General features: G+C 43.0%; 1 protein-coding gene across 4 annotated transcripts in view; it reads left to right on the plus strand.

The window, feature by feature from the left end:
* The window catches only part of TEX2 (testis expressed 2), a 103229-nt gene that overhangs the window by 37214 nt on the left and 42457 nt on the right, over positions 1 to 23558 (plus strand). For all 4 annotated transcript variants that reach the window (XM_039235936.1, XM_039235938.1, XM_039235940.1 and 1 more), the window contains exon 2: positions 4416 to 6081. In XM_039235936.1, coding sequence (XP_039091867.1) covers positions 4441 to 6081 — 1641 coding nt within the window. In that variant the 5' untranslated portion in view covers positions 4416 to 4440. The remainder of the gene's footprint in view (positions 1 to 4415; positions 6082 to 23558) is intronic.

Genomic DNA, 23558 nt, shown 5'->3' on the forward strand with positions numbered 1-23558 from the left:
ACCCATCAGCAGAAGAGTTTGAAATTTCCTTTTCTCCGGAAACATACCTGACTAAGGCTAAAGTTCAGGGGGCATTGGACTCTAAAGTTTTTTTGACCCCTAAGAAGTATGGGAGCATAAATATAATTGCATTTGTTTTTTTTTGTTTTTTACAATTGTACTTGTTATCTTAAAATGTAACCCTATGGTAAATACTAAAGAACAGTTTGAATAGAATTGTTTTAGTTGGCATGATAAGTAGTTCAAAGTGTTAAATATTACATCATTCTGAAGTTTTGAATGAATACTTTTCAAAATTTTTTATTTCAAATTTATCTTAAGTATACATAGCATAAAATTTACCATCCTAACTTTTTAGGTGTACAATTCACTAGTGTTAAGTAGATCCACTTTATTATTCAACGAGTCTCCAAAACTTCGTCATTACACAAAACTGGAAGTCTGTGCCCATGAACCAACTCCCTACTTCCCCTCCCCCAGTCCTGGCAGCCGCGTTCTACATTGTGTTTATATGAAGCTGACTACTTGAGAAAGCTTGGATAAGTAGAATCACCACAGCATTTGGCTTTTTGTGGCCGGCGTACTACACTTAGCGTTATGTTCTCAAAGTTCTCCACTCTAGGAGGGCCGGTTTGCTTCTTGTTCACCCACTGCTGAGTACATGTGGCCCTTTGGAGGAAGGAGCTTTTCATGGAAGTGTCTTCAGTTAGTGCTCCATCTCGGCCAGCCCCAAACTTTGATTTCTGCTCAGGAGAGCATTCAAATTCAAATTCCTGGGGCACCTGGGTGGCTCAGTCGGTTGAGCGTCCGACTTTGGCTCAGGTAATGATCTCCTAGTCAATGAGTTCGAGCCCCACATCAAGCTCTGTGCTGACAGCTCAGAGCCTGGGGTCTGCTTCAGATTCTGTGTCTCCCCTTCTCTGCCCCTCTAGGGCATACTTTTTTAGGATACTAGGTTGTAGGATGGATAATGAGACGATGAGACAACTCTCTTATTTCTCTATGCAGCTGGCCACCGGCAGGTTGTTGAGAACTGAGCTCTTAGTTCCTGGGAGAGCTGTTCGTGGAGGAGCACAGAGGGCGGGTACCAAGTCCAGGACAAAGCAGTCATAAAGAACGTGCGTGACGTGCTAGAGGAAGCAGCTTGTTGTGGTAAAAAAGGCATCAGGACATCAGTGTCAAAAGCGTGTCTAACTGTCCCTCCCTCCTCCTCTAGTCAGTGCTGTGGCCTTGAACAAACCATGTAATCTTCCTGGGCAACAGTCAGGTGTTCTTTTTTCTTGACCTTGGCTGTCCTGTGAGGCTGTGATTGTGAGAGGGTCGGTTTTTCTGGCCGCAGCAGTCAGGCAGTGGGAGGACCGAGAGGAGGAGGCTGCAGTAGTGCCCAGGAGGAGGGAGCGACCACTTGATGGGTTGTCTGGAACCCATAGCATCCACTCTGGTTCCACTGCACTCACAATTATCCAGCAATTTTGGTCCTAGAAGCAGCTTTTCCTTAGTCTCATCCCCTCATTTTGCAGATGAGCAAACAGAGATTTTCTTGCATTTAAACAGTAGTAGTGCTGCTCTGGCCTCACATGCCATGTTTTAGTAAAAGCAAACACAAAAACCAAACCGGTGAAACAGAGCAAGGCTTTGGTCAGTGTGGATTTGGGGGAGTTTACTCTGAATTCCTCAGGCTACTACCTGAGCCCTGGAGAAAGACATTAGATAGTGAGCCAGACCCTGTTGGCTGACACAGGCCTTGGGACAGTCTGATCAGAGATCAGCAGAGGTCCATTCAGCTGGCAAGTCAGGGGGCCTGACTCTGTGGAGGAGGGGTGGGTGAGTAGGCCCCTGATGATGGTGCTCCTTCGTGGGCAGGGGCCTGCTCGGGTACCACAGGCTCCTGGAGACACTACTGTTTTCTCCCATCGCCCTTGCCCGGACCTGACTTTGCCTGCCGATTCCCAGGCCAGCCCACCCTCAGCTACAGACAGGCCTCTCCACTCTTGCCTTGCTCCGCAGAGGACCAGCTCAAACTGTCCGGCCCCCCAGATCATGCTCTGTATCTGCATCTGTGCCCACAGGCATTTTAGCCTGCAGCCACCATACCATCAAGCAGCCTCAGAACAGCAGAGCCTTACAGATCATCCTTTGTGTTATTAAAGGAATTTAAATGAAACGTATTTTTCAGCCTACTGAGAATTAAGTATCATACTTTTCTTTTTAAATTACCTCTATAATTTTCTTTTTAAATTACCCTTATAAAACTAGGTGACAGTTAAATGAAAAGCATGTGTTGCACTTGGTATTTTTCTTCTTACTAAGCTTACAAACCTGTTGGCTTAAAGATAACCGGGAAGGATGGTCCTGGACCTGAAGCTTTGTCCTTCTAGCTTGGCCCTCAGATCCTGGATTTAAATTGCTTTTCTGTCCACAAAGATCATCCCCTTTTCCTGACTCCACTGGGATAGGGGAGCCTGAGGGTCAGGAACGGGCAGGGACAAAGCTCTGTTGGGAAGATTCGGTGAAAGTAATTTCTCTTCAGTATTGATACTAAAAGTGTGCAGTTTCAGATGTGCCCATGTTGCGACTGGGCCCTTGAATGGTAATTCTTGTCATCATTGGGGTGTTTTCTGTTGAAGGGACCCAGGATCTCTGTTTCCTGCCCCCCTCCCACCATGGGTTTACCTTTTCTCTTTTTGGTGGTACCAGTTGCCAGCATTTTGGATGTTAATATTTGGCAGACTTAAATTTAGGAGTTCTTCAAATTAAAGAAACAAGTGAGCAACATAATGTTGATTGTCGATGGTAGATTACTTGTATGAGTGTATTACATTGGGTTGCATACAATCATAATAAACGTGTAGGGTTTTAGATTTGGAAAGAACTCTTGATTCTCCATTTTACAGATGAAAATTCTGAGAACCAGAGAAGTTTAGGCTTGTTCGGGGTCCCACAGAGTGAGCTGGAAAAGGAACAAGTACCAGAAGCCCTATTGGGTAGCTCCCAAGGCCACTCTTCCACTCCCCATGACGCTGCTCTTATACTGGTGGTCTCCCACTGCTCCCCACCCCCCATCCCCCACCCACACCCTTGGAGGTAGAGGACAGACCCATGTGGCAGGACACACCATGCTCATCTTCACACTTTTTCCCTTCTGTCTAATCATGCCCTTTTGTCATAACCTGCCCATCTGTTTATTATTTTCTTTTTTAAATTTTAGTATGCTCCATACCCAACATGAGCTTGAACTCATGGTCCTGAGATTAGGAGTTGGATAGCTCTACCAACTGAGCCAGCCAGGCACCTCTCCCTGACCCATCAGTTTAAAAAGGCTGAGCAGGTGTCCTGCTTCCCACAGTGGTCTCAGCCTCCTCAGAATACCTGAAGTTCATTCTTCAAGAGTGTTCTTGCTCCTTTGACAGGGTCTCTTTCCAGATTGTGGTGTTAATTTCCACTTTGTAGGGTCTGTCATGTTGTGTGGTGTCCAGTAATTGGGCCTTTAGTGAATGGGGAGAGAGGTAATGTACTAGATCTCACAGAGTCGGCTTGGTATCTTTTGATTTCACTGCCCCAGGGTCTGTCTTCTCCCCCAGCTGCCTGCTAAGCTCCAGAAGAGCAGAAAGCATGGCTTCCATGTTTCTCACCATAGCCCTTAGAGTTCTTGGTTGGTGGTGGGTTACAACATTGTTACTTAATTTTACTGCCCTCTGAATCATGGATTCGGTTTAAAATATGTTTCCTTTTTCCTGAAGCCCCAGTATATGACCATGTCTTCATGGCCACCTAAATACACTGCCATTTGGGGACTAAAGAAGCCAACAGGTCATAGCAATTCATTGACAGATTCCCTTTCCTCCCTTGGAGACGTTGCTGCTTCTTTGCAGTGGCAAGATAGTACGAGTCCGGGTGGGAGAGGCAAGCCAAATAATTGTTAGCATTGCTGAGAAAATTGCAATGAAAGCAGTAAACCTCCTGGGTTGGCTTTTTATAGCTAGAAAACGGTGGTGAAATTTTTGTTCCAAGATGCTCAAAATCACCAGGATGCCGCATTTTATCTTGTTGGACTTCTAAAGTAATGCTGGTAACATCTATTGTGCAGGTATTTTAAGTGTTGAAATCTAGAATTGCCGATAGAAACGAGCCAGTTAAGAGGGAGGAAACAATTACTCAGTTGTGGTGAAAGTTAGACTATGTGGCATTTATAATACCGGTTTGGAGTTTGCTCATAAAAGAGAATGCCTAGCTGGGATTTATCTGGTGAAAATTAAACCATCAAACCAGCTCAAGTGACAAACAGTGGCCATCTGCCAAGTCAAAGCATAATCACCATTTGGAAGTGAGCGTCATCTGTGCCCCCGAGGCCACATGACAGTTTCTCCTGTGGAGAAGCAGCTCTCTGACTTCTGGCTTTCTTGCTGTTTTCGCAGAGCCTGAGCCCTCGTGAAGCCGGCAATGACAAGTCTGAATGGTCGCCATGCCGAGAAAACCATTGACATGCCAAAGCCATCAGCCCCCAGAGTGCACGTGCAGAGGTCCGTGTCCCGAGACACTATCGCCATTCACTTCTCGGCATCCGGGGAGGAGGAGGAGGAGGAAGAGGAGGAGTTCAGGGAGTACCTCGAGGAGGGGCTGGATGACCAAAGCATCGTAACGGGGCTCGAGGCCAAGGAAGACCTCTGTCTTGAACCCCAGGGGGGCTATGACTCCACCGGCCCTGCTGCCCAGCCCATCCTGGCAGGGGGACTGTCCGTGTCCCCTGCCATTTTGCCCGTCTCCGAGAACACTGTAAAGCTGTTGGAGTCCCCTCCTCCGGCAGTGCAAGTATTAAGTACAGTGCCATTGGCTCTGTCCCCAGGGTCATCTTCGTCCGGGCCCTTAGCTAGCTCTCCCAGCGTGTCGTCCCTTTCTGAGCAGAAAACCAGTTCTTCGTCCCCGTTGTCCTCTCCTTCCAAGTCTCCCATCCTGTCCTCCAGTGCCTCAGCCTCCACCCTCTCCAGTGCAAAACCCTTCATGAGCCTTGTGAAGTCCCTGTCGACCGAGGTGGAGCCAAAAGAACCCCCACACCCCTCGAGGCACAGGCACTTGATGAAGACATTAGTCAAGTCTCTGTCCACAGACACCTCCAGGCAGGAGTCAGATACTGTGTCCTATAAACCACCGGACTCCAAGCTCAATTTACAGCTGTTCAAGCAGTTCACACAGCCACGAAACACAGGTGGAGACTCCAAAACTGCGCCTTCTTCCCCACTGACTTCTCCCTCCGATACGCGCTCCTTTTTTAAAGTGCCCGAAATGGAGGCTAAAATCGAAGACACTAAGCGTCGCCTTTCAGAAGTCATATATGAGCCTTTTCAGCTCCTTAGTAAAATTATAGGGGAAGAAAGTGGCAGCCATAGGCCCAAAGCCTTATCTTCAAGTGCTTCAGAACTCTCCAATCTGTCCAGCTTGAACGGTCACTTGGAAAGCAATAACAACTACAGCATCAAGGAAGAGGAGTGTGACTCTGAGGGGGACGGCTACGGGAGTGACCCCAGCGTCCCCGGGGGTGACCCCCCCAGGTCCTCCGACGAGCCGCCCTCAAGAGAGGCGGAACCGAAGAGTTCCCAGGGCAGCGGTCTGAAGGACTTAGGCCTGAAGACGAGCTCGCTGGTTCTTGAGAAATGTTCCTTGTCTGCCTTGGTGAGCAAAGAAGATGAGGAGTTTTGCGAACTGTACACCGAGGACTTTGATTTGGACGCGGAGGTGGAGATCGCGCTGGACAAGCTCCCGGATATCCCTGTCAAGCCCGAGGTGCTGGCGGATGACGGTCCGACTCTGGACAGTGAGGACGAGGCCCACTCGGCCGTGCAGCACCCGGAGCTGCCGGTGAAGACGCTGGGCTTCTTTATCATGTGTGTCTATGGGTACCTCATCCTCCCCCTTCCCCATTATGTGAGCGGACTCTTTCTGGGAATTGGTCTTGGGTTCATGACTGCGGTTTGCATGATCTGGTTTTTTACACCACCAAGTGCTCATAAATATCACAGATTACATAAAAGCCTACAACACTGGAACACAAGATCCCTGGATATCAAAGAACCAGAAATACTAAAGGTAAGTCTCTCTGCAGCAGCTGGCTAGCGCCCCCCAACCGTTCTCTCCCAAACAGGCTGATTTTAGATCCAACTTAATCTTTTTAGTTGATGGTCATGGGTTTTCACATAAGCAGCATTTTTAAGGCTTCGGGATCTCTTCACTCCTAGGACACCCAAAAGATTTCTCTGGTAAACCTCATTCTAATTCAAGTTTCACCTGTTCACGGAGGAGTTTTTCAAAGCTCCTCCATGGTGCCAGCAAGTAGTATTTACGTCAAGTTTGTATCTCAGTCTCTCTCTCTCAACTTTCCAGGGATTTGTTTTTGCTGAGAATTTGTTATAGCTGAGCCTGTTAGGACTGCATGTTGTTGAGGCCCTGGAAGAGGGTTCAACACTCCTGGGGTCCCAGAGAAGGACAGGAGGGAGAGAAGGCAAATTGGTGTCAGTGGATGGTTACTGCTGGTACTGCTCTTTCCCGTGCACACAGTGAGGTTTGGGCTGGAGAGAGAGAGAGAGAGACATTACCTTACACTGCATGACAGTCTCAGGGTTTAGGCCTCCTCAGGGGGCTGAGATGATCCATTAGGGTGCAGGAAGAAAATAGTAGAACTTCCATTTGTATTTATTTGTACATATGTTAAAAGCTTCTGGGTTTTGTGTATGTGTCAAAATATATACAATATAAATGCACAGTTGTAACTTATATAGTTTGTAAGTCATAGGCACATATACATGTCGTGTGTGTATGTATATGCTTTTTAAATTGTGGTTAAATACAAATAACATACAATTTATCATCTGAACCATTTTTTAAGTTTATTTATTTTGAGAGAGAGCACGGGAGGGGCAGAGGAAGAGAGGAAGAGAGAGAGAATCTCAAGCAGGCTCTGTACTGACAGCGTGGAGCCAGATGCGGAGCTCGAACTCCCAGACCACAAATCATGACCTGAGCTGAAATCAAGAGTCAGATGCTTAACCGACTGAGCCACCCAGGTGCCCCACCATCTGAAGCGTTTCTGAGTGTACAGTCAGTGACTGTCTCATTCCGCAGATACTCTATACCTATTAAACAGTAACTCCTTACTCTTCTCCCGAGTATCTCATATAAGTAGAATCAGACAGTATTTGTCTTTTTGTGACTGGTTTGTTTCACTTAGCATAATCAGAATTAGTCCAAATTTCCTTTCTTTTCAGAGCTAAGTAATACTCTACAGTATATATATACTACATTTTCCTTATCCATTCATCTATCAGTGGACACGTGGGTTGCTTCCACATTTTAGTTATACTGAATAATGCTGCTATGAACATGGCTGCTATAGATAGCTCTTTGAGATCTTGTTTTCAATTCTTTTGGCACTATACCCAAAAGTGGGACTGCTGGCTCCTATGGTAATTCTATTTTTAATTTCTTTAGGAACTGCCATACTGTTCTGCACAGTGGCTGCACCATTTTACATTCTTGCCAGCAGAGACAAGAGTTTTAATTCCTCCGTATCCGCACCAACTCTTGTTTTCTGTTTTATTTTGTTTTGTTTTTATAGTTTTTTTTTTTTGGTAGTTCAAAGCTGATTTTATTTTCCTGTTAATAGATTTTTTCCTACTCTTTGTTTAAGTAAGAATGCCACAAAACAGCATCATCTCTTTTTATTGAAAAACAAGAACAAAAAACAAAAACAAAAAGCAAAAAATCAAAAGGAAGAATCCTAAGGGTCCAAAATACTGTTTGTTTTCTAGTTTCATAAACTTTTTACCTTATTCAGAAGAAATACGTGGTCAGTGTTTTAAAAACAGAAAACTGAAAGAAGAAAATTTTCTATCATGCTAGTGGGAAAGAATTGATGATTTTTATATATATCCTAGTTTTGTTCCTTTTTTAAATTCCTGCATATGTGAGTATGTACATACTTTTTGTTTTGATTTAGTGGAATCGTATATTTTGCAGCCTGACCTTTTTTCTTTTTTTGTTTATTACTTTTTTTAAATGTTTGTTTATTTTTGAGAGAGAGAAACAGATCGTGAGCAGGGGAGGGGCAGAAAGAGAGAGACAGAATCCAAAGCAGGCTCCAGGCTCTCAGGTGTCAGCACAGAGCCCGACACAGGGCTCAAACCCGTGAACCGTGAGATCATGACCTGAGCCAAAGTCAGACACTTAATCGACAGAGCCACCCAGGCACCCCTCACCTTTGTTCTTTCTTTCCCCATGGCAATATGTTACGGGACTTTGGTTTTTAAGAGAAACTGGTGTGGAGCCTTGAGGATATGACAAGCTTGGTGTTAATACATGAAGTAGGGTAAAAGTAACTCATCATGGTTGCTATGCTATATGTCCTCTAAGTAAGTTAGTATTTAGCAAAGCAAAATGCTACTTACATTTAACTCTGGCGCCTAATGATAGTGGCATTCAGTTTAAACTGGCGTGAGCATGTTATTGTTTTGGAAAGTTTTAATTTTAATCCATTCCATCTTCAGTGTTGAGTCCAGTCACTGCTATATGTCAAGAGTTTAGTAACTACACAGACCTTGCCAATGGAATAGGATTTTCATATTATGACACCATCTGGTTTCTTTGATCCAGTTGTGGAAAGAGTAAAGGCAGCACTGTGGTGTCGAGCACCTATACTGGGCTAGACGTTGGGTACATTCTCTCATTTAATCCTCATTACAACCCTTTTTAGTTAGGGAGTGCTTATGAGGAATGGAGGCACAGAAAGGTTAAGTTTCTTGCTCATGGTTACACAGCTTGTGAGTGGTGGAGCCAAGAAGAACTAATTATTTCCTTTAGGGAGGGTGTTTTGCCCTTGCTGCTGGAATAAATATATTTGAATCTTCCTGGTAAGAGAACAAGTCCTTAAGTGCTGTCTTGGACCTATAACCCAAGCAAATTACCTTGTGCTCTTTTATGAGCATTCTTTCTGATTGATGTTTGAACATGATTAATTGTTTTGGTAGTTCTTTTTCTTAGCCTTGTGATGGATGGCTTCCTTCTGTTGAGGAAAAGTACATTTCAGCCTGAGGTCTTTTGTTTAGTATGCAGGGCTGTGTTTAGAAACCTGGCTAAATACATTCTTTAGTTGAAAAAAGGGACACTACTACTGATTACGAGGGTAGGTTGTGTATTGTAAGCCAAAGATTTCAAATGCAAATGTTCTTTGGGCTTAATTAATTTTACTGATTTGGAGATCATATTCTTGGGGACCATTTTAAAAATATGACGCTTTAAAACATTTAGCAGGGTTGACATTAAATTTAGGACCCAAATGTTGTGATAAGAAAAGGAAAGTCTAGTGGAACCTAACTTTGAGCATCTATTTTGTTACATTTTCCCGTTGGACCTTGTGCTTTACTTTCTGTATGGGGTAGGATAACACTAGCTATTGTAACAAATTAGAAGTTTGTTTCTTGCCTGCACAACAGTCCAGTATTCCTGGTGAATGGGTCCCCATCCCCACATGTTAATTCAGGGGCCCACGTTTCTTCCATTGTGGCTCAGCAAACATTTTCTTAAATTAAGGCCAGATAGTAAATACCTCAGGCTTGTGGGTCATACAGTTTCTGTTGCAATCACTCAGCTCTGTATTATAGCAGGAAAACAGCCACAATGTGTAAATAAATGGGTGTGGCTGTGTTCCAATAAAACTTGATAGAAACAGACCTCGGGCTCAGTTTGTTGACCCCTGCCTGGGGTATTAGAGTTATTTGCATCCAGCTGGCAGAAGGAGAAAGAGAAAGGAATAGCCTATACCCGGAAGTGACACACATCACTTCTATTCACATCCCACTGTGAGCTAGTCATATGGGTCCTCCAAAGTGGAAGGGGGCCTCGGGAATCTAGGACTTGGCTTGTTCTTCCCAGCAACAGCCATACACTATAGCAAGGGGTGCCCAAAGTTTGAAGGCACAGTTAGCCTTCTCAGCCTCACTTTGTAAGTACTATGGTACTTACAAGTACCCTAGTTCTATGTATGTTTATCGTTCCTGTTCTCCAGTACACCATAAGCATCATGAATGCACAGGCCATACCCATCTTGTTCATCATTGTGTCCTCAGCACCTGGCACATACTGGGCACATGATAAGAGTATTTATTGGATGAATAGATGGGTAGGTGGGTGGATGGATAAGCGAGTGAGTAAACGAATGAGTTTGTATCAAGAAATGTAGGCAATGAATCAGGATTGACCTGATCATCTCCTAATGAAGGTGCTTTTTTAACGAAATTCCCTGATGGGGTGCCTGAGTGGCTTAGTCAGTTGAGTGCCCAACTTCGGCTCAGGTCATGATCTCATGGTTCGTGGGTTTGAGCCCCGCATCAGGCCCTGTGCTGACAGCTCAGAGCCTGGAGCCTGCTTCAGATTTTGTGTCTCCCTCTCTCTCTGCCCCTCCCCTGCTCACGCTCTGTCTCTCTTTCTCAAAAATAAATAAACATTAAAACAATTTTTAAAGAAATCCCTGATACTTTAAAAAAAATTTAGTCAGGCTGAAAGGGGTGGTCTTTTAAGAAGGTAAAAAATAATTACCAAAAAGTGTAGATCAGTGAGAGGTTTTTTTTCTCCCCACTGCAGTGGAAAAGCCAAGATGGCCCATCTTTGACAGGACTTGAAACTTGATGTTTACTGCTTAGAAATCATCTGGCAGCAAGTCTGCTTTTCTTTCACCTGCACTCATACAGCACTGGCCTCCTGAATTCAAAGGGAAAAAAGACTGCTGGCGTCTGCCAAGTATAGCATTAAAGAAATGGGGATGGTGGCAAGTTCTAGATCTCTGCTCTCTAAAGGTATAATTTTAAAAGTGATGCAGGAGATTGGCCTTGGTTCCTCTGTGAAACAGGTCTGTGAACCTATTCCCAGAGTAGAGTTGAAAGAGCCTTTTTTTAAAATATTTACAGCCAAGTTAGTTAGCAGATAGTGCAATAATGATTTCAGGAGTAGAATCCAGTGATTCATCCCCTACATATAACACCCAGTGCTCATCCCAGCAGGTGTCCTCCTTACTGCCCTTTGCCCATTTAACCCATCCCCCAACCACCATCCCTCCAGCAACCCTCAGTTTGTTCTCTATATTTAAGAGTCTCTTATGTTTTGTCCCCTCCCTGTTTTTACATTATTTTTGCTTCCTTTCCCTTATGTTCATCTGCTTTGTATCTTAAATTCCACATATGAGTGAAGTCATATGATATTTGTCTTTCTCTGACTAATTTCACTTAGCGTAATACACTCTAGTTCCATCCACGTTGTTGCAAATGGCAAGATTTCATTCTTTTGGATTGCTGAGTAAAACTCCATTGTATATACCACAGATATATACCACATCTTCTTTATCCATTCATCTGTTGATGGACATTTAGGCTCTTTGCATACCTTGCCTCTTGTCAATAGCAAGCCAGTAGCGCTGCTATAAACATTGGGGGTACATGTGCCCCTTTGAAACAGCATACCTGTATCCTTTGGGTAAATACCTTGTAGTGCAATTGTTGGGTCGTAAGGTAGTTCTACTTTTAATTTTTTGAGGAACCTTCATACTGTTTTCCAGATGGCTGTACCTGTTTGCATTCCCACCAGCAGTGCAAAAGGGTTCCTCTTTCTCCACACCCTCCCCAACGTCTGTTGTTGCCTGAGTTGTTAATTTTAGCCATTCTGATGGGAATGAGGCGGTATCTCATTGTGGTTTTGTTTTGTATTTCCGAGATGATGAGTGGTGTTGAGTATTTTTTCATGTGTGAAAGAGCCACTTTTTGAAAAATAGCTTGATTTAGGGGCTCCTGAGTGGCTCAGTCAGTTAAGCGTCCGACTTCGGCTCAGGTCATGATCTCACGGTTCGTGGGTTCGAGCCCCGCGTCAGGCTCTGTGCTGACAACTAGCTCAGAGCCTGGAGCCTGCTTCAGATTCTGTATCTCCCTCTCTCTCTGACCCTGCCCTGCTCACGCTGTCTCTCTCTATCTCAGAAATAAATGAAGCATTTAAAAAATTTAAAAAAAAAAAGCTTGGTTTAGGGAATTAGCTGTTTTGAGCTATTTTATATAGACCTAGAATTATCCTGTTGGTATTTATAGAGGATGTAATGATGCAGTTCTTGAGGGCAAGTATGGAAACTCTAAAAACAATTCCAGAACATAGGCTAAAAAACCTGCCTGTGATAAAGATCTCTGGTCTAGAGGCACAGCCCGTTGACCGTGGTCCTCCATACCCCATGCAGGAGCCCTGTGAACCACAGAGGCAGGAGTCCTGGTGCTCCAGAGCTATTTTAGGAGACTGTGTGTTTTTAAACTTCTGAGCCATGTAAGTTCTCATTGATGGGCCCAGGAAATCCTTGCAGCTGGGACTGAGAGTCCTAAATTGGCTCCATAAACAATCCAGAAAGCATTGCAGTTTTTCTTCTATGAGACTTCACATGAAGATGAAAGGGAGGAGAAAAGTAAAGCTCTTCTGTACTTTATCCGGGTGATTTTACTATTTTCACACTATACACATTTGTATTTAACTGTGACTCTGCTTCAGTGATGAGTATGTGGGATGGAGAGTCATGGAGACCAGTTTACAGCCAATAGTAGCTGTTCAAAGCCTGAGAGGCAGTTGGTTAGACCTCATGACCCTCTGCCATCTCTCACTCAACCCTGCCAGTCAGCAGCTCTCTGGTCCGGAACGGAAGCACTCCAGACCTCTTTGAGGCTAAACAGTTGTCACAAAGTCCACAGAATGACTCTTAGAACCTCCTCTGAAGCCCGTTTGTTCTTAATGTTGGGGCACGCGTGCATTATGAATTCATACATTCTCGCTGCTGATGAGAAGCAGCAAATAGGAGAAAGGTTGCCACACAGGCAGCCAAGTGTCAAGTTGAATTCGTGAAAGCCAGTGGGGAAGGCCAGAAGATTAGGAGACCGTAATGTGACCGAAAGCTTGGCAGTCAGGCTAAGTTAGCTCAAGGCAGAGCCTCGTGTGTGCTGCAGGGTCCAAGGGCATCATTTCAAACAACACCCTCTGTGTGGTAACTTTCTGGGAGTTTTATTTAGGGGGATGAGCTAGATACCCTGAGCTGGGCACCCTGGGAAAGAGTGGGTTTGGGCATGGGGAGAATGGGGCATTTAGACTCAGCATTGCCTTTGGGATGTTCATTTTTGCAGAGCATTCTTAAGCAAGTTGAATGCTTCTTCTCTAACAATGTACTTGTCGCTTGACCAGGAGTATACTTAGTTCAGTGCCATTCCTGCACACAGACATTCCACATGTCTATGATGATAAGCTTCCTAAAGATTTCAGAAGGTTCTTGGATTTATGTTCGAGTGTATGACTCATGCAGTTTTGAATTCTATTTATGGATAAATTCTTTATTTCAGACTTATAAACCACCTGCAGAACACAACAGTAGAATGTTGGTTTCTGGAATGAGGATCTGTTTTGTTGTTGTTGTTGCTGGTTTTGAGAGAAAGAGAGAATCTTAAGCAGGCTCCACGCTTAGCACAGAGCCTGACGCGGGACTGGATTCCACAACCCTGGGATCATGAGCTGAGCTGAAATCAAGAGTCAGACGCTCAACTGACTAAATCACCCAGGTCCCCCTGATCTGTCTCTTTATAAAAGATATGGCCCAGAAGGTTGACTAAAATTACATTGCCACCATTGCAAGACTAACAGAGATGAATTTTGGGGAACCATTTTTCCTTAGGTTCCTTAAATATCAAATTTAGATATTTAATAAGAGGGATGATTTTTAAATAATCGCATTCCCAAAATACAGGCTTTGGTTTTGATACATAAAAGAATAATTTTGTAGGGAAAACATTATAAATTTTGAGAAGAAATTGAAACTTGTACATTTAATCCCAATTTCATGGAATGTTTTTTCTTTTAAGAAATTAGAGTTTGCATATCTTAAGGAGAAGACAGCCTCATTACATCCAGAAGAGACTTGGATTGCTTTTCATTGGTCTCTTATAACCCACAGTACAATGAATAAAAAAGCATTTATTTCTACATTATATTGAACTGAAAATACCCTCTTCCCATAATGGGTCACTTGAGGTTTTATGTATGGCTTTTATGAACATGGCTGTTTCCCAGTATCCCTTGTTGCTTGAGAAGTATCAGGTGAGGTATTTCAAAGCAGGCAGCCCTCACTTACAAGCAGGTACCCATGCTTTAAAGTTGGTTGAAGAGCTAACTGTGCAGGAAATGCTTCCTGAATTCCATAGGAACAACGTAAAGAGGTCAGTTGACTCCAGAACAATTTTTTCTTCTTGAACTTTTATTTACTAACTTTTTTTTATAAAAAATGTCAAGTATACACAGAAGTAGAGGGAATAGTGTAATGAAACCCCATGTACCCAACACCCAGCCCTCAGCTTCAACAATTACCAACATTTTGCCAATTTCCCACCAAACTCATTAGCTTACAACATGGCTAAACAATAATTCTGGTTCACTTCTATATAACTTAAGTTTGTAGCATCACTTCCTTGAGAAAACATATCCTGAGTTCTGGTTATGTATTCCAGAACAATCCTTTTTGGTTTTGTTGCAAGTTTCATCTATGGGGTGAGGAGACAGGCTGTGAGCATTGTGGGTCTCAATCATGCTTTTTGGAAGAGTAAGGTATTAACCATGAAAAAAAATCAATGCTAGATATCTTTTCACCTCTAAAATTTATTTTAATGTAGAAAGTACTAAGTTCATCGAAGATTGTTCTTATTATACAGTAGTTAGCCTTTAAGAAGAGGTCTGCTGTACCCCCAAAGGAGGTTGCCAACAAGATGGCGTCAGAGCACGAACATGTTGGTGTGATGGTTCCCAAGGCCTCTGTTGTGAACTCTGTTTCATTCTTTTGCTTCTTTTCAGTGGTCTCCGGGATGGGTTGCTATAGACTATCCAAGAAGAAAGTACTAGTTTCTACTTATATGTATTTTTACTCTTTCTATCTAAAAGTATATAGGCCTTGCTAATATTTAACATGCAGATGACCATATATCAACCTTTGTCAGAATCCTTAGAAATTATCAACACGACTATTTGAAATATGGATTTACATCCATTATCATTAATGATGAACCTCACGCTAAGTGTATATATTGTGCCTAGAGGTGTCAGCTAAAGATAAAGTTCAAAGCTATCAGAAAGGAAGAAGGCTCGAAAACTTTCCAAAAGGCTAATTACGTCATCTTTTTCTCTTAAGTCCTATTTTTCACTTTTAATAAAAGCTGTAATATATTAAAACATGAGTTATACACAAATGGGCATATTGTGTGTATATACTCAAAATTTTTTAGCTGCTAGGATGTGTGATCTAAAAAGTTTGTAGGCTACTAATTTATTGGCTTGCTAATCTATTATCTTATAATTTCAAAACTTGTTAATATGATATAATGTTTATTATGTGTTACCATAAACCAGACCTTGATTATTTCAGTGGTTCACCTAAGATCATGTTATTTTTTGGTCAAATGTGAATGTTTTCTTTTACTTTTCCTGCTCTTTGCCAGTGTGTTCTAAAAAGTGTTCTATGGTCATCTGAATTGGGGAGATGCTGCCCTGAATAGGAAAAGCTGAGATAAAGGCCATTTTGCCAGTTAGAGTCTGTGGCTTTGGTTCTGACTCCATAGCTTCTAGTGACATGGCTGTGAAGGTGACCTTGAAACAGGCAGTGGGAGAATGTGGATGATATTGATGCTGAGATTTCCCTCCCCTCGTGGACTTTTTTCTTCTCCTTCTTGATGGTATCTTTGAGCAGCACTTATTTTGAATGTTGACCATTTACTTGAGGCTGTCATTCATAGTATGAAGTCTAAATGTCTGTTGGTCTGTTGGTCTTTTATGGATAAGATCAAATTTATATCTAAAGTTCTGTACATTTAAGTAGACTGTAGACTATTCCTGCCGTATTCTCTAAGTCCATAATCTGTGATATCATGTTTTAACTGATGACTCCAGTTCTAAACCATTATTAATACATCAGAAAGGGTCAAGGGGCGCCTGGGTGGCTCAGTTGTTTACAACTTCAGCTTAGGCCATGTCTCACAGTTCATGAGTTTGAGCCCCATTTCGGGCTCTGTGCTGATGGCTCAGAGCCTGGAGCCTGATTCAGATTCTGTGTCTTCCTCTCTCTCTGCCCCTTCCTGTTCACTCTCTGTCTTTCTCTCTCAAAACTGAAAAACATTTTAAAAAATTGTTTAAACAGGGTTAAAACCTGCGAAAAGAAAACCTTGCATATGTTTTCGTTTTGGAGACAGAAGAAAAATAATCACCTGTTCATCTGCCTTCAGGGCCTCAGCCCTGGCTCTGTCCTGTTTAGGATTTGCTCCTTCCCTGATAGGCTAGATGAAGGAATGATGCAGGGGACGTGAGTGACAGGCAGCCTCAAATGCTAGCACAGCCACATGACAGCAGATGTCAGCCAATGCAACACTGAAGAGAGAGAGAGAAAGCCCCATCGCTTCCTCGGGCCAGAGGGCTGATGCTTTACTCCAGTTAGCAGAGCATCAAGCAGACCAAGAGAGCATCGGTCTTGACCTCCTGGTTGGCACTATAACTGAAAGTGAACACGATAGTAGTCTTTCCAGACTTTATTATTTTGCAAAAGGTTAATTGCAGCTTTTAATCTTTCCAAGGATGAAATGAGTCCCTTTATAGATTGTGGTTTGTACTTTCAGCCAGATGCAGCTTCTAAACCCAGTAGAGAATTGAATAGAAACCCCTGACTTTTACAGACATGATCACAGGACCAGTCTGTGGGCCAAACAGCTGCAGCTCGGCTGACTGTGGTCATTGTCCCCCAGAGTATGCACTGTCTCCATTTTAACAGTTCCAGCCTCAGAAAGAAACATGGCTTGTCTGAGCTGCTTTCGTGTAGGTTGAGAACATCTCTGAGTTTTTTTAGTTGAGCTGTTGAAATGGAATGAGTTGTATATCTCTTTATACCCACTTCCATGTCCCATAACAAAATAAAGTTGGAGAAATATCTTATTTGGTAAGAAATTCAGGGTTGAGGGGCGCCTGGGTGGCTTAGTCGGTTAAGCATCTGACTTTGGTTCAGGTCATGATCTCATCGTCCATGAGTTCGAGCCCCACGTCAGGTTTTGTGCTGACAGCTCGAAGCTTAGAGCCTGCTTTGGATTCTGTCTCCCTCTCTCTCTGCCTCGTCCCCGCTGATGCTCTGTCTCTCTCTCAAAAAATGAATAAACGTTAAAAAAATTAAAAAAAGAAATTCAGGGTTGAGAATGTCAGAAGAGCTGAGCAGTAGACAATTGGACACTATTTGAGGAAAAGGGTGAAGGCCTTGAAGTTGCCGCGCTGCTCTCAAATTTGATATTTGACTTAGATCTGGAAATTCTATTTTGCACCTTAACCCAGGGAGTTGGTCAAGCTGTGGGGAAAAAACAGGCCCATTGATGGTATCAAAGGCAATTGGGTATGTATTGGGAGATCACTTTTCACAGGGACAGCCTGCCTGGTTTGGGGTCAGTGGGGTGCATTAAGGGACAGAAGCAGAAGCATCATGCCTGGCCACCTCTTGGTCTAGGCCTCCCAATAGCCAGTCAGCATCCTGACTGATGTGGGTGAAGAAGTAGTCCCTTGAGTCTGTCAAGGTTTCCTTTCGTAGGTTGTAATGTTCTGGAAAGAGTCCTGAATGAGAGTCAGGAAACCTTGGCATCAGTCACAGCACCGACCTTTGTCTGCTGTAGGGAAATGGCTGATTCAGTTTCTGTCCTGAAAAGGTTTTGTGGTCTTTAACTCCTTTTTACTCTTTAATCTTAACTCTTAAGATTCTTCCCAAGGTTACTTATTCTCTCTCTTTTTTAAAGTTTATTTATTTATTTTGAGAGAGAGACAGGGAGAGAGAATCCCAAGTAGGCTCCGATGTGTCAGTGCAGATTCCAATGTAGGGCTTGAACTCACCAATTGTGAGATTATGACCGGAGCCCGAACCAAAGTGAGCCACCCAGGCGTGTGTTTTGACCAGCAGTCTGTCATGTAATTGAGATCGACTTATTCTCTCATTCTGTGCTATTTTGTGCAATTATAACTTGGCTTTCTCCTTGGGACCAGTGGCCAAGCCTTCTACTTCAAAGTCACCTCCGCCACTCTCTGCACTTGGTAGGATCTCAGCTCCTTCCTTCGTTTCTCTCCACTGATGCAGCTAGAACAGTACTTATCAGGCTGTGAAGGGCACACCAGCCTGTCCTATTCACACTTGTGCTTTACATACAGGTTTCATTTAATCCTCTTGGGCACCCTCTGAATTAGGCTACGCTCACGTATTCAGTCAACAAACACTCGTTACAACTCTCACTGTCTTGCCGTGTTTGTACTCAAGTAGACTAGGCAGTTAACAGATACAGTGATAGGAGGGAGGTAGTAGAGAACTGAGCCTAGGTGATCATAGAGACTCCCTAACAGAAGTGTCACCTTTGCTATAACCGGGGGGGAGGGGGTGGTGACCAGCCAGACAGAAGGTGGGCCATGCCATGGAGGGGAGGTAGGAGCCTGGGCCTCACAGTCAGGTAGACTTGGCTTAAGTTCTGGATTTGCCACTCTCTGGACCACTTGTTTTGTTTTGTTTTTTTTAAACCGCTCTTTAGGCAAATCACGTAACCTCTCTCATCATTTTCCTCACTTGTTTTTTTTTTAATGTTTTTATTTATTTCTGAGAGAGAGACAGCATTAGCAGTGGAGGGTCAGAGAGAGAGAGGGAGACATAGAATCTGAAACAAGCTCCAGGCTCTGAGCTGGCTGTCAGCACAGAGCCCGATATGGGGTTCAAACCCACGAACCATGAGATCATGACCTGAGCCAAAGTCGGACGCTTAACCAACTGAGCCACCCAGGTGCCCCCATTTTCCTCACTTGTAAAGCCTTAGGTAATCAGCAGGTAGATAATGTACCTGAAGTGCCTGGATCATAATATGAGCTGAAATATCAGCTCCTATTACAAATATTAATATTAATATCTTAAATCTTATGTGTAAGATTTGTTCTTTTAACTTATATATGTAATTTGTACTTCAATAAAGTGCTGTTAGCATGGAGAAGTTACTACAGCTGGAGCAGAGGGTGAGGCGGAGACGGGGGAGGCATGAAGCTGGGAAATAAGCCATGTTAGATGCTCTTGCTGGTGAGAAAACAGAGGGTAAGCATCATCCAGCTTGGCAGTTAGCAAGTGGTGAGGAAGGACTGGAACCCAGGTGTGTCAGACTCCTCAATTCTGCTCGTGTTTGTGGGCGGGTTTCAGGGCATGTGTTTTGGCCAGCAGTCTGTCCTGTAATCAAGTACGATCAAGGGTCGGGCCTCACTTTAGCCAACTATGGTCTACCACAGCCCATCAAATTCAAATCATGCAGTTGAAATCCTGATTCGTGGGTTGTATTTGTTTGTTGGCAGCCATCGGCTTTAGCCTCTTGTAGCCCCATAACACAAAGAGAAGAAAATGGCAGTGCAGGAAGAAGGCAATGTGAAGTTAAAAGGCAAGGAGGAGCCATGAGAGCCTTTGTGTTTGGAGCACAGCCACTTGTGGTTCTGAAAGGAGCAGGTAGGGAGAAGGAGGGTCAAGCCAGCCCTGAGCCAGGGGAAGGGAGCTCAGAGCCCCCTGGACCTTCCCCCAAGGAAAGGCGTCTCCTAGATTCTCTTCCCAGGCCTCCCCCTGCCTCTCAATGCTGTCTCCTCCAGTGGGACAGGTATACGGTTTTGGGTTTTTTTGTACTGTGTACGACTTGAAACTCTCTTTTTTTCCTCCACGTGCCTTTAAATCAAGGTGTTCTATTATTTCTGCAGTTTGGCAAGTGGTGGAGGGTGGCCTGTTATCTGTCAGAGCAGTCAGCAAAGGACAACCACATGTCATCTCGGAACTACAGCCGTGTTGGGGGGATGCAGGCTGCCCCCTGTGGGAACTCCGGAGGGCTGGCCCTCTGGCTTGGGAAGGAGCTCAGGCTGCTGGGTTGAGAGCATGGCTTTGTGGCTAAAAACCAATCCCTGAAGCACTGTGGAAATGATTGCTCTTGTTAACCAGATACAAATACCCACAGAGGGTATCACACATGCTGTGTATCCTCAAGTAGCCTCTCTTCTAGGTAGATGTACACTCAGAATGAGATAATTAAAAAAGAGCAGTCCCTGTTGGGGACCATATGGCTAAATGGCTCATAAAGACATTGATAGCAAGCAGCTCTTTTAATCTCATTCCCTTACCCTAAGAAAGTCTTCAGCACCCACCCTTCCATCCCCCCTCCATGGATTCTTCTTGGCTTTAGTAGCCCTGCAAGTAAATACAACCTGGCCTTTCAGCATGGCTCTGAAGTAGCCCAGAAAAATAGGCTCCTCTTCAAGCTCTTTATTAATCTCTTGCCTATAGAACTTTAGGCCTAGTAAGCCTACTTATATAAGAAAGTATTTTCTGCAACCAAACTGAATAAAAAGAAAATCGTGGATTGTATGCAGGAGATTTTTAGTGAAAATGTTTGAAACCTTTTAGATACACATTGTTTAGAAAGACAAATATATTTATAGAAAATGCATATTTTTTATAGTGTACATGAACATTCACCAGATAGACCATATTCTGGGTCATAAAATTTTAACAAACTTAGGAATGTCTAGGTGGCTCAGTCAAGTGGGCGTCTGACTCTTGATTTCAGCTCAGGTCACAGTCTGTGGGTTTGAGCCCCACATCGGGGCTGGATTTGGAGCCTGCTTCGGATTCTCTCCCTCTCTCTCTGCCCCTCCCCCATTTGTGCTCAATCTCTCTCAAAATAAATTAATTAACATAAAAAAAACTAACAAATTTAAAAGAACTGAAATTATACAAAGCATGTTCTCTGACCATCATGGAATTAAACTAAAAACCAGTAATGGAAAGAAACCTGGAAAATTTCCAGGTATTTGGAAATTAAACAGCATACTTCTAATTAGGCTGTTGGTCCAAAGATAGTCATAAGGGAAAATAAAAAATATTTTAATCAAATGAAATTGAAAATACCTATCAAAAATTGTAGCTGGCACAGTGCTTAGAGGGAAATTAATAGTATTAAGTGCTTATTTTTAGAAGTACAAATTACCAATATTAGGACAGAAAGAGAGGATATCACTAGACTCTACAGACTTAAAAGCATAATAGAGAAATATTACAAACATCATACCCAGAAGTTGGACAATTTCTATGAAATTCCTTATAACACACAAACTATCAAACTACCAAAGCTCACTCAAGAAGAAATAGCCTGAATAGTCCAGTAGCAATTCAAGAAATTGAATTCATAGTTTAAAACCTTTCTATGAAGAAAACTTCAGGTTCAGATGGCTTCCTTGGCAAATTGACTAAACCTTTAAGGAAGAAATATTTTACACAAACTCTTCCAGAAAATAGGAGAAGGAACATTTCCCAATTCCTTTTATGAGGCTAGCTAGTATTGAAAGATATTGCAAGAAAACAATAGACCATGCATGAACTTAGAGGGACAACTGAACAAAATAATAGCAAGCCAAATTCTGCAGTGTATAAAAAGAATAATAATACTGCTCTGCTGGTAAACTGGCTCTCTTTGTACTGCTCACTGATTTCCATGGTGTAAAAACTCCCACATGGCTAATTGTAAGCTAACAGTGTGAGGTCACTGACCATGGGAGTGAGGAAGAGATGTGTAGAATTAGCTTTTGTGAGCTGGTGTGATCCAGCGTCAGCACATCATGACCAATATGCAGTTTTCCCAAGATTGCAGGACTGGTTCAACATTCAGAAATCAATGAACATACTTCACCATAATAACAAACTAAGGAAAAAGACCAAAAAACAAAACAAAACAAAAAAAACTATAAACCAAAAAAAATGTACTTAGTTCTGTACATAGCAAAATAAAACTACCCAAACTGGTAACGCTTAACAGTACAGTCTGCTTCAGGCCCCACTGTGCTCTATGTCGCCTGTCCCCTTTTTCGTTTCATTGCTCTGATCATTGCAACTCCTAGATTATACCCTCTTCCTATGGCCACTGCTTGCTTATTCAACATTTTTAGTAGATGCAGTGGCATGTTAGGAGGAGGAAGAGATATTCATGCACGCAAAAAAAAAAAATACACCCTACTGAGATCTATAAAACCATATAATTGACTCATAAATTTTTCACATACACCCCATGATGAAGTATGTTTGTCTGTCTGTTTTTAACTTACATTCAAGGTACTCTTTGTGACAACCTTTTTATGGTTACCCTAGCAGGGTGATAACATGGTGAAATGAAGACCTGATTCTCTTCTGATTTGAGAGCAGCCTTGGGTCAAAAATCCTGTCCCTTTTAAAGTCTTTGTATCAGCCCCTGACAAATTACTTGGCACAGAAAGAGAGACTCAGTGCATGTTTTGATGAATGGATAAATGAATAACAGAATTCTGAGGATTCCTCATTTGCAGAGGCTCTCAGGTCAAGACTTCAGTGTGAGACTCAAGTACTCACCGTGGAAATGGCCATTCTTTGAAAAGACTGACAATCCCAATTGCAGTGTGATATTCAGTACCTCTCTGAATTTATAAAACATTTATAAAATGAGGGGAATGGAAGATAATCAATTAAAATACCCTAGAGAACTTCTTTTTTTTTTTTTTAATGTTTATTTTTGAGAGGCAGGGGGAGAGAGAGATACAGAGCATGAGCAGTGGAGGGGCAGAGAGAGAGAGGGAGACAGAATCTGAAGCAGGCTTCAGGCTTTGAGCTGTCAGCAGAGTCCAATGCAGGGCTTGAACTCTTGGACTAGGAAATCATGACCTGAGCTGAAGTTAGGCTCTTAACCGACTGAGCGACCCAGGTGCCCCCAAGAACTTCTTTTAAGAAGATCTGGGCCATTGTATCATCTGATAAAGTACTGTGGGACAGGTAGAGTATTAGATGATGAATATTGATCACAGCTATGAGGAGGAGCTTTAGCATAATTTTATGGTGTGTTAGGCTTTTATGTGTTGTCCATACACTTTAATGTGTGTGCTCTTTTTGAAGATCAGTGTGTAAGTACATTTATGTTGATTGAGGGGGGACCTGGGGCACTGTTTTACTCATTGAAGTTACTATATATCTTTGGATTTTGACATACTGTTGATTGTGGCTATAATATTCAATGCCTAATTCCTGATCATCTGCCTTACTGTGTGATTTCAGTGAGCCTGAAATGGAGTGGTAGGTGTTCTCTCAGTCCTGGAATAGTAGCATGGGTTAATATGATCTGTGACATTCCCAAGATGGTTTACAGGTGAGCTGAGAAGAGAATGAGCTTGGCTAATTTAAGAAGGCCAGACTGGGTGGGATTATTCACCCCCAGAGGAGGTCAGGCTGAGAGACTTGCTCTACTTACGTGAATAACACTTTTGAGTTTCCTGATTTGCTTGTTAGCTTTAAAAAAGAAAGGAAGAAAGAAAAGAACCTTCTTTGTAGAGAAATGGACATTATCATTCTTCCCAAAATCCAGATTTTTAGTTATCAGAAACATACTAAATTTTGCCTCCACCCTAATTATCCTTCAAGCTGAGCACTT

The sequence above is a fragment of the Hyaena hyaena genome, unplaced genomic scaffold (assembly GCF_003009895.1).
Source record: "Hyaena hyaena isolate Hyena2069 unplaced genomic scaffold, ASM300989v1 scaffold_104, whole genome shotgun sequence".
In the NCBI taxonomy this organism is placed as follows: Eukaryota; Metazoa; Chordata; class Mammalia; order Carnivora; family Hyaenidae; genus Hyaena; species Hyaena hyaena.